Below are 12,008 nucleotides of genomic sequence, written 5' to 3'. Positions count from 1 at the left end.
AATAGTTGCAGATTTATCGCAGGTGCCGGCCGTTGTGGCCGAGCGGTTCTAGGCGCTTCAGTCTGGAATTGCGCGACCGCCACGGTCGCAGGTTCGAATCCTGCCTCGGGCATGGATGTATGTGATGTCCTTAGGTTAGTGAGGTTTAAGTAGTTCTAAGTTCTAGGGGACTGATGACCTCAGATGTTAAATCCCATAGTGCTCAGAGCCATTTGAACAATTTTTGTCGCAGGTATGATTTAGTGTTTGTCAGTGAATAGGTTTTATGACGATAGTTTGCAAAAAAGTATAATATATTTTGTAGCCGCACAATGTTGCTATTGTGGTGTACGTTTGGGATGGGGTTAGAGGGGTGGGGGAAGAGAAAGATAGCTCGAAACATTCGAGTACAGCGATCCATGGTGGCACTGCCTTCAGTGATGTATTGCAAGTTGAGTTAGTTAATCATTACACTGGTTGCTATACTGGATGGATAATTTAACAGTGCCGGCCGAAGTGGCCGCGCGGTTCTGGCGCTGCAGTCTGGAACCGCGAGACCGCTACGGTCGCAGGTTCAAATCCTGCCTCGGGCATGGATGTGTGTGATGTCCTTAGGTTAGTTAGGTTTAACTAGTTCTAAGTTCTAGGGGACTAATGACCTCAGCAGTTGAGTCCCATAGTGCTCAGAGCCATTTGAACCATTTGAACCAATTTAACAGTTTTCCGTGTTTCTCACATCAACGGTATTTCAGGAAGTCCTTCCCGCTCAAGAGCTTTTGATTTCTGTGTAGTCAAGTGCTCTGTAGAAAGAGATCAGGGTTTTGTCTCTTGTTTCTGCCGACAGAAATGTTTCCGGAAATTTGTCCTAACTGAAATAAATGCACCAACATTTACACACAGTGACATGTGTGATGGCGGGACAGCTCCCTACAATAAACCTACGCATAACGACAGAATTTTAGTAACTTCTATTAATAATAAACTTAAAACAGCAAATGCTTTAATAACTAAATACGATAAAGGTTGTTGTCTAGTCATTGCTTATATTTCTGAGTATATTTCTAAAACTGAAAATTTCTTCAGTGAAATCAACATATCGGAGCTGCATGACGATCCGACTCCTAAATTACAGAAAGAAGTAAGTTCAGCTATTAACAATGCAAAATTTCTTATAAAACCTTTCCAAAAGAAACTACTCATCAATATGAACCCTCAGCCCCCTAAACTTCGGTCTCAGTTCAAAATTCATAAACCTAATTATCCAATACGTCCAATCTCCAATAGCATGAATAGCGCATATCACGATTTGGCCCCATTTCTACACGAAACTTTGAAAAAATCCTTCGTTTTCGAAAATAATTATTCCGTTTCTAACAGCCACTTTTTGGTCCAAAATATTAAAAACTTAGTATGCAGGTCAGGCACCAAGCTTTTTTCCTTAGATATTAAAAATCTTTATACCAATGTCCCGGTACACGAGACGCTCATCATTGTGGAAGGAAAACTTACGTCAATTTAAAAAAGATCTATCAGATGAACAGATTACTGATTTTATGAATCTCATTAATGACGTTGTCAAGTACAACTACTTCGAATTCAACGGACAACTGTACCAGCAGTCTGATGGGCTCGCTATGGGCAACCCTTTAGCCGGCATCCTCGGCGACATCTTTATCAATCCCTTGAAAAAAAAAAACTGTTTAACCGTGCCTCAGCTGCTTCACTAGGTAGCCTTTCTTACACAAGATACGTTGGTGATATTCTAGTCATCTATAGCGGACCCGCCGATAGAATTGATCATATATTTAAACTTTTTAACGACCGCCATGAAAAAATTTCTTTCACTATTGAACTCTAAAACGATAACCGCCATTAAATTATTTAGACATGACGCTTACATTAGAAGACAATAACATCACTTTCAATATTTTTCGAAAAGAAACGTATACTGGTCAAATCGTGTCTGCTTCCTCTTTTCATCTACAGTCTCAAAAAATGGCCTTTTTTCACTCTGCCGTCCACCGGGCCACCTCCATACCCCTTTCAACAGAAAAGTTTAATGAGGTGATTAATTTACTTAAAACCATAGCAGTCAATAATGAATATACGCCTAACATAGTGGACGATATCCTAAAAAAGAAAACTGCAAGAACTACCACGCTCAACACCCCATGCACTGAAATTAACCAAAAAGAAACGTTTTTCTATTCTTTTCGTAGGACCCATTTCCTAACAGATTCAGCGCATGCTTCGCGACAAATACAACTGCAATGTTGCCTTCTCTACTAATAATAACTTCATTCATAATTTGAAATCCATTCGCTCCCCTAAGAAAGTTCTGGTGTTTATAAGATCTGCGATACCTGCTCCTCCTATTATATAGGGATAACCGGACGTGCTTTCACCATCAGATATAAAGAACATCTTTTGAGAAAGAACGGCACCAGTCCCCTAAATTCATCCTTTGCTGATCATCTCTTAACTACTGGACACGTGCCTAAAGCCATAGGCGATAACAATATTCTGCATACCGAAAAGAAGGGGCGTAGGTTAGATGTCTTAGAGGAATTAGAGATTTTCAAACATCTCACTCGTCATGATGGCCTCATTCCCAACGAACAGCTGCAGCTGCGAAATAAAAATTTTTTGGACTGTATAAAGCCATTGCTTGATCTTTGATTCAGATTTCCTCATGCAGTTTACCGAAACGTTGTTTTCCTGTCACATCTTTGCTGTTTTCTTGTATGTCATAACTAACGTTTTTTACGTTACTAAATTATCTCTATTTAAAGCAGATAAATATGTAATTTCATCCTGTTATTATTAATGCTTACGTTATGCCTGAATCAGCTGCATCACAATTTCATGTGTCTAATTTTGAATGTACAGTAGCCTAGTTGTTTCTGCGCCTACTAGATGGCGCTCGTAGCAACACCATGTTTACTTGCCCACATTTTCTAAGGTGGACACCTCAGTCTTGTTGCAACCCTTGTTCACAGTACGAGCAGCCCTTAGCGGCTCGCCATCTCACAACTGTTCATGACGTCGCCTTTCCGGCTTAGATCTTTTTTAATATGTGACTTGTAAGTACTGCATCTTTTAGAGTCAGTACACACATTAATTTTATTAATGTACTATATACCTAATATGTTTTAGTACAGTTAGTCTAATTCTGAAGACGATGCTCATAGTAGCGTCGAAACCAGGTCAATTTTTGACTTACTATTTGTGACCAAGGGCTTATTTGTTCCAATATAATAAACTTTTCGTTTTAGTTGTAACTGATAGGGACGTCTAAATTCCTCTTGTCTTTGTCCATTATATCAATTTGCATAGATCTAAGCAATGGGTACTGTAATGGATGTAGTACTGTGTGGTCTTGTAGCCTTATGTGCAAATATTTTACGTCTTTGGTAATCAGGAACCGATCAGGTAGGAACTAGGTAAAGGAAAACTGATAAATAAATGGAAATGGACAAGAAAGGATTAAATATTTGAAGAAATTATTAATGTTAACGTTTGTAACACTCACTACACTTATTTCTTTTTTTGGAATGAATACGTTGGCCTGTGCTATTTCTTTGTTAGGTACATTTTTTATGAACTTCCTATTACATGATTATGTGAAGTTTGTGATAACAGGCCAAACTGCTGAGTTGTTGTGTGTATATGTAAGTTAAAACAGCTACAAACTATGGAAACTCCAGGCTGGAATATCAGCAACGCAAGGAAATAATAGATTGCTAAGTACTGTAAAGATGACACCTTCTGTTCCGAGCTGCCGGAGGTGGTGGTCATATGTGGGTGACACGTGCTTACATGTGTGAATGAATGTGTGCGTGTTTCTCTTTCTTTTTCTGACGAATGCTGAGGCCGAAAGTTAATGTGTAAGTGTCTTTTAACTTTGCCTGTCTGCAACTTAACGTGTCATCTTTACGGTAAGCAGCAATCTGTCTTCTCCTTATACCGTTAAGAAAAAGCTACAGGTGGCAATAACATCTTTCCAGATAAATATAACAATTCTGTAGGGATTCCAGTTGATATGTGACGGTTCACTAGCTCTTATCTCACTGAAAATGACTGATAATTCAACACTGTCATAATAATGGTTGAACGACTGATAAAATATTGTAATCGGGGAGTTCATGATGTGCAGATATGTATCGTTGTCCAAAGGTTTGTTTGTTGTGTTACTGATGGATCAGCAGCTTTCATGTTGGGACCCCAGCCATACTGGAGTCTTGGATTTTGGCGCTGAATGAAGTTAGAGTATGAATGTGAGAAGGGTACTGTTATTACGCGTCTGAACACGCAGTTTTGCGTGTACGCCTAGGAATGTACGTATTCAATTCCGGATGAAAATAGCAGTGGTTGAGCGTACAAGTGTGACTCATGTAAGATTTGTCGGTGTGAGAAGAGGCGCCTCTGGGCGGTCGCTCGGCCTCGCCCACTGACGCGGCCCTGTCAGCTCTGAGATCCGACTAGCGCGGATCTGCTATGGACCGGAAGCTATTCCAGTCTGTGGTGCAGGTGATCAGTAAAGGACGTTGTTCCCCTTTTTCGCAGCCACAGGCAGCCGCTCTCCATGCAGAAATGGATTCTCGTCCTGTAACAGTAAAAAGTGTGACAATTAACGACTACAGAGTACACTCAAAAGCCCACAAACTGGTTGGTGGAGTGCACGACCAGATGCGTTCGCCACCTGTGAAGAACCCGGTCACAACGTGGGCAGAATATTTCATTTACTTTGATCACTGTAACTGAAGTAAAGTGTGTGTGAATTCTAAAGACTGAGTTCTAAAGAACCAATCAGCCCCAGCTTCAGACAACATCTGGCTACTTAAAAAATAATTTACACTACTGGCCATTAACATTGCTACACCACTAAGATGACGTGCTACAAACGCGAAATTTAACCGACAGGAGGCAGATGCTGTGATATGCAATTGATTAGCTTTTCAGAGCATTCACACAAGGTTGGCGCCGGTGGCGACACCTACAACGTGCTGACATGACGAAAGTTTGCAAACGATTTCTCATACACAAACAGCAGTTGACCGGCGTAGCCTGGTGGAACGTTGTGAACCCTCGTGTGAGGAGGAGAAATGCGTACCATCACGTTTCCGACTTTAATAAAGGTTGGATTGTAGCCCATCGCGATTGTGGTTTATCGTATCGCGACATTGCTGCTCGCATTGGTCGAGATCCAAAGACTGTTAGCAGAATATGGAATCGGTGGGTTCAGGAGGGTAATACGGAACGCCGTGCTGGATCCCAACGGCCTCCTATCACTAGCAGTCAAGATAACAGGCATCTTATCCGTATGGCTGTAACGGATCGTGCAGCCACATCTCGATCCCTGAGTCAACAGATGAGGACGTTTGCTAGACAACAACCATTTGTACGAACAGTTCGACGACATTTGCAGCAGCATCGACTATCAGCTCGGAGACCATGGCTGCGGTTACCCTTGACGCTGCATCGCAGACAGGAGCGCCTGCGATGGTGTACTCAACGACGAACCTGGGTGCACGAATGGCAAAACGTCATTTTTTTTAGATGAATCCAGGTTCTGTTTACACCATCATGAAGGTCGCATCCGTGTTTGGCGACATCGCGGTGAGCGCACATTGGAAGCGTGTATTCGTCGTCGCCATACTGGCGTATCACCCGGCGTGATGGTATGGGGTGCCACTGTTTACACGTCTTGGTCACATCTTGTTCGCACTGACGGCACTTTGAACAGTGGACGTTACATTTCAGATGTGTTACGACCTGTGGCTCTACCCTTCATTTAATCCCTGCGAAACCCTACATTTCAGCAAGCTGCAACTGGTACCGGGTTCTGGGTGCAAGCTTTTGAGGATTCAAGTATCTCGCCGTCTGTGACCACATCAGCTTACTGCTCAACGTGTGCGCCCTGCAGGAAACCTGCCCTTGTCGCGCAGGCACCCTTCCTCGGAGATTGTTTACGCACCTCGCTAGTACATCATATGTTGTGGACAAGGTATTGTTTACAGGCTATCTGTTGACAACTTGACAAGCTAAATGCTAGCAGACGTCACCAGGGGCAGTCTGGAACCGCACGACCGCTACGGTCGCAGGTTCGAATCCTGCCTCGGGCATGGATGTGTGTGATGTCGTTAGGTTAGTTAGGTTTAAGTAGTTCTAAGTTCTAGGGGACTTATGACCACAGCAGTTGAGTCCCATAGTGCTCAGAGCCATTTTCTTCGCTTAGCTCCGGACAAGGTATCGGCCATGTCCCGCAGCCCATTAGTCGGAACTTACGCCGAGCCAAGACCGGAGCTCGCATCTGCACCAAAGGCACTACCGACTTTCCTACACCCGTGATGGTACTTCACCATGGGACTGGTACTGCTACAGAGCAACTTTCTGTTAATACCACAACAAAATGGCGGCATTTGGAGTTGTGCCATAAATACGAAGCAAGGACTGCTGATGAATGACGACGCAGTGTTAGTGATGAGTCACGGATCTGTACTACCCCTGATAGGTAGGCTGTTTGTGGCTGAGGGAACCCTGACGGCACAACCGCACGTCACATACATCCATCGTTGTCAGGTGTAAACTCTCTTGTGGCAGTACACTGGCCCCGTTTTTCAACAGAACAATGCTCGTCTACATATGACACTTTGTCTCCTTGAAATACCTGCACGATTTTCAGGTACTTCAGTGGCCTCAAAGATCGCCATATCTGTCCTAGACAGAACAGTTGTGGGACCAGCTCGGACGTCAACTCTGCCCCAGTGCCACAGTCGAGGATATTAAGGATCAATTATAGCAGCTGTGGACCAGTTTGCCTCAGGATACAGCGGCTTTATGACACCCTTCTCAGCCGAGTCACTGCGTGGATCCAGGACAGAGGGGATGCAGCGTCATATTGATAAGTGGGCTCATACTGCCAAGTTCTTTGTAAATTCGACTCAATTTGTAATCACTGAAATACCGTCACATACTGTGTCAACTCGTCAAGTTTGATTTAGTTTCTTACACTCCTTCAGGACGCTTCAGTTTTTGTCACACGGTATACATACGTGTCTTCTTCAATCATCTGTTGTCGGACTGGTTTGAATTGGCCCGCCATGAGTCCCTCTGTGGAGCCAATCTCTTCATCTCAGTACTTGAACTCAAAATCCTCACTTATACGTGTTGTAATATCTGCCTTCCCCTACACTTTTTGCCCTCTGTGTACCATTCTGTATGTAAGGAAAGATTAGGAACTGAATTTCTCATTTATAAATCGCATTTCAGCAATTTTTTTTGTTAGTTGATCGTGTTATGTCTCAGCTAAGAGAAGACACGTCTACCAGCACATGGCGGAAGTATGCAGGAGACCATTGTCTGTCGAAACTGTAGTTTTTACTTGTCGACTGATACACACTAAGTCATACAGAGGGCATTCTACTTCCTTCGCAGGACTGCCAAATCTGTATTCTACTCCGCTCCCTCTTCGCAATTTTTTCTACATTTTTTACAATTTGGTAAATAGGTTTATCAAACATGAAGATTTAAAAAATGAACTATACTGAAGAAAAATTTTGTACATAACAAACTAAATATATTATTGTATTAAATAATATTCAAATTGCATAATTTGACAGTTACACAAAATTTATGAGTTGTTGTTTATAAAAGCTACTGTTCATTGGTTTTACTATAATCGACAATAAACAAGATTTTATTTGCTTCTTGCAAATTACTAGCAATGCATAAATAATAAGGAACTTCTCTGGATTTTTCTGCCATGAAAATAAAATTGACGTTGATGAGATCTTTCTGGGATCAGATTATTAAAAACTCTATGACAATTAGAATACTCGTATGCTTAGAAAAATTTTTTGTTTATCGTTATGGTGGCTTCTATCTGAATATGACGTGGGAAGTCTCCTCACGAACATTAACGTCTAGAAAGTCAGTTTTTCTCTCTATTCATTATTTTCAGTCCTTGCTTCAAAAAGGAAACCATGCTTCTCGATTAGTGAGCTACTGAAGAATCGGGGACTTTTCAGCCGGCGAATGCCAGGCGAGCCCCGGTAGTGAGGCATAGTGAGCCCCGATTCGGAATATTTGGCAGAGTATTTCCAGTGGCAGCCTTTGCCCTACAACCAAAGAAAACTTCCCAGAAACTTTATTCAAAACCGGAAGATGGTGCTCATTTCAGATTTCGATCTGGGAAAATAAATCCCAAACAAAAAATATGAAAGCCTAATGTATGTATACATATACTAGCGAGACCGACAATGCTTTGAAATTACTAAATATATATGAGAACTGCGTATACATCCTCAACTCCTCCCGTCCTCCCTCACACTTCATCCATCTCCTTCTTCCTCTCCCCCCCCCCCTTTCCCCCTCTCTGTGCACGACCTGCTGCCCTCTCTCTCTGTCTGTTTGCACCTCACATTTCTTTCTCCACACCTCCTCTCCATCCATTTCCTACCACCACATACATTCATTTCCTCCGCCCCTTCCTCTCTCTCCATCTCCTCTTCTCCCCTCTCTTTGAACTTGAACCTTTTTTTAATTGCAATGACAAAGGAAACCTTGAATGGTAACTGAAGTCGCTTAACATAAATGGGTAAGTCCGTTGGGTTCGTTTTTATGTCGCGTAAGAGAGAGAGAGAGAGAGATCTGGAACCCCTGGATCGGTGGGCATAGTAACTTCAGTGAAAGTATTTCGAATAGTTTTAATCTGCGAAAGGGTACGGATCTGAAGTTTCACACAATTCAGATTGCCGGCCGCGGTGGTATAGCGCTTTTAGGCGCTCAGTCCGGAACCGCACGACTGCTACGGTCGCAGGTTCGAATCCTGCCTCGGGCATGGATGTGTGTGATGTCCTTAGGTTAGTTAGGTTTAAGTAGTTCTGAGTTCCAAGGGACTGATGACCACAGATGTTAAGTCCCATAGTGCTCAGAGCCATTTGAACCATTTGAACAATTCAGATTCCATGGTATCATAAATTGATAATTCATAAACTCAACTTCCTCGTTTTCTGTAAAGCCGACTACGAGGAAGAAAATAATGAACAAGACATTGTAGTGTATACAATAATGGGAAAGAACATATATAAGGGAGAAACAATTTATCTAACGATTTACATGCTCTGCTATTGCAGTTACAGCCATTGTTTATTACTGTATAGTGTAAAAATTTGAAATAAATCGACCAAGAACTTTGAGATTTTTGTTAACAAATTTTTTCACAAATTGCAACACCTTCTAGGCTTTCAATGGTAATGAAGGCCCTATAAGCATGATCTTGTCCGAATGCACTTCTGACTAAAAAGCGATTCTGGTAGCTAGAGTCCAAAGTTTCTTTTAACTATGCCTTTGCATTCCCGTGGAGAACTTTCCATAGCAACTTTCATCCTCTAACCAATTTTCTTAAGTTTAACTTCAATAATTTTTTAATGTAATGAAATATTTTCTTAAAAATTTTCATCCCCTATTGCACTGTCTTAGGGGCTGAATATCCAGAACCTCTGAAACACGTATTTGTTTATTGTAATCTAAAAGTCCTTCCCCTCCCCCCTCCCATGATCCATGCACCTTGCCGTTGGTGGGGAGGCTTGCGTGCCTCAGCGATACAGATAGCCGTACCGTAGGTGCAACCACAACGGAGAGGTATCTGTTGAGAGGCCAGACAAACATGTGGTTCCTGAAGAGGGGCAGCAGCCTTTTCAGTAGTTGCAGGGGCAACAGTCTGGATTATTAACTGATCTGTCCTTGTAAAACTAACCAAAACGGCCTTGCTGTGCTGGTACTGCGAACGGCTGAAAGCAAGGGGAAACTACAGCCGTAATTTTTCCCGATGGCATGCAGCTTTACTATATAGTTAAATGATGATGCCGTCCTCTTGGGTAAAATATTCCGGAGGTAAAATAGTCCCCCATTTGGATCTCCGGGCGGGGACTACTCAAGAGGATGTCGTTATCAGGAGAAAGAAAACTGGCGTTCTACGGATCGGAGCGTGGAATGTCTGATCCCATAATCGGGCAGGTAGGTTAGAAAATTTGAAAAAGGAAATGAATGGGTTGAAGTTAGATGTAGTGGGAATTAGTGAAGTTCGGTGGCAGGAGGAACAAGACTTTTGGTCAGGTGATTACAGGGTTATAAATACAAAATCAAATAAGGGTAATGCAGGAGTAGGTTTAATAACGAACAGGAAAATAGGAATGCGGGTAACCTACTACAAACAGCACAGTGAACGCATTATTGTGGCCAAGACAGATACGAAGCCCATGCCTACCACAGTAGTACAAGTTTATATGCCAACTAGCTCTGCAGATGACGAAGAAATTGAAGAAATGTATGAAGAAGAAAAGAAATTATTCAGATAGTGAAGGGAGACGAAAATTTAATAGTCATGGGTGACTGGAATTCGTCAGTAGGAAAAGGGAGAGAAGGAAACATAGTAGGTGAATATGGGTTGGGGATAAGAAATGAAAGAGGAAGCCGCCTGGTAAATTCTGTACAGAGCACAACTTAATCATAGCTAACACCTGGTTCAAGAATCATAAGAGAAGGTTGTATACATGGAAGAAGCCTGGAGATACTGACAGGTTTCAGATAGATTATATAATGGTAAGACAGAGATTTAGGAACCAGGTTTTAAATTGTAAGACATTTCCAGGGACAGATGTGGACTCTGACCACAATCTATTGGTTATGAACTGTAGATGAAAACTGAAGAAATTACAAAAAGGTGGTAATTTAAGGAGATGGGACATGGATAAACTGACTAAACCAGAGGTTGTACAGAGTTTCCGGGAGAGCATAAGGGAACAATTGACAAGAATGGGGGAAAGAAATACAGTAGAAGAAGAATGGGTAGCTTTGAGGGATGAAGTAGTGAAGGCAGCAGAGGATCAAGTAGTTAAAAAGACGAGGGCTAGTAGAAATCCTTGAGTAACAGAAGAAATATTGAATTTAATTGATGAAAGGAGAAAATATAAAAATGCAGTAAATGAAGCAGGCAAAAAGGAATACAAACATCTCAAAAATGAGATCGACAGGAAGTGCAAAATGGTTAAGCAGGGGTGTCTAGAGGACAAATGTAAGGATGTAGAGGCTTATCTCACGAGGGGTAAGATAGATACTGCCTACAGGAAAATTAAAGAGACCTTTGGAGAAAAGAGAACCACTTGTATGAATATCAAGAGTTCAGATGGAAACCCAGTTCTAGGCAAAGAAGGGAAAGCAGAAAGGTAGAAGGAGTATATAGAGGGTCTATACAAGGGCGATGTACTTGAGGACGATATTATAGAAATGGGAGAGGATGTAGATGAAGATGAAATGGGAGATACGATATTGCGTGAAGAGTTTGACAGAGCACTGAAAGACCTGAGTCGAAACAAGGCCCCGGGAGTAGACAACATTCCATTGGAACTGCTGACAGCCTTGGGAGAGCCATTCCTGACAAAACTCTACCATCTGGTGAGCAAGATGTATGAGACCGGCGAAAAACCGTCAGACTTCAAGAACAATATAAGATTCCAATCCAAAAGAAAGCAGGTGTTGACAGATGTGAAAATAACAGAACTATCAGTTTAATAAGTCACAGCTGCGAATACTAACGTGAATTCTTTACAGACGAATGGAAAAACTAGTAGAAGCTGACCTCGGGGAAGATCAGTTTGGATTCCGTAGAAATATCGGAACACATGAGGCAATACTGACCCTACGACTTATCTTAGAAGCTAGATCAAGGAAAGGCAAACATACGTTTCTAGCATTTGTAGACTTAGAGAAAGCTTTTGACAATGTGACTGGAATACCCTCCTTCAAATTCTGAAGGTGGCAGGGGTAAAATACAGGGAGCGAAAAGCTATTTACAATTTGTACAGAAACTAGATGGCAGTTACAAGAGTCGTGGGACATGGAAGGGGAGCAGTGGTTGGGAATGGAGTGAGACAGGGTTGTAGCCTCTCCCCGATGTTATTCAATCTCTGTATTGAGCAAGCAGTGAAGGAAAAAAAATCGGAGTAGGTATTAAAATCCATGGAGAA

The 12,008-nt window shown here is 42.1% G+C and overlaps 1 protein-coding gene across 1 annotated transcript in view; it reads right to left on the bottom strand.

Moving 5' to 3' along the window:
• Positions 1-3,465: 3,465 nt before the first annotated feature.
• LOC126092412 (uncharacterized) overlaps positions 3,466-12,008 on the bottom strand; it is a 70,068-nt gene continuing 61,525 nt past the window's right edge. The window contains exon 7 of the mRNA XM_049907999.1: positions 3,466-4,585. Coding sequence (XP_049763956.1) covers positions 4,514-4,585 — 72 coding nt within the window. The 3' untranslated portion in view covers positions 3,466-4,513. The remainder of the gene's footprint in view (positions 4,586-12,008) is intronic.

This window comes from Schistocerca cancellata, chromosome 7 (assembly GCF_023864275.1).
Source record: "Schistocerca cancellata isolate TAMUIC-IGC-003103 chromosome 7, iqSchCanc2.1, whole genome shotgun sequence".
Lineage (NCBI taxonomy): Eukaryota > Metazoa > Arthropoda > Insecta > Orthoptera > Acrididae > Schistocerca > Schistocerca cancellata.
The sequence above is the reverse complement of the archived record's forward strand: the minus strand, read 5'-3'. Positions and strand labels throughout refer to the sequence as shown.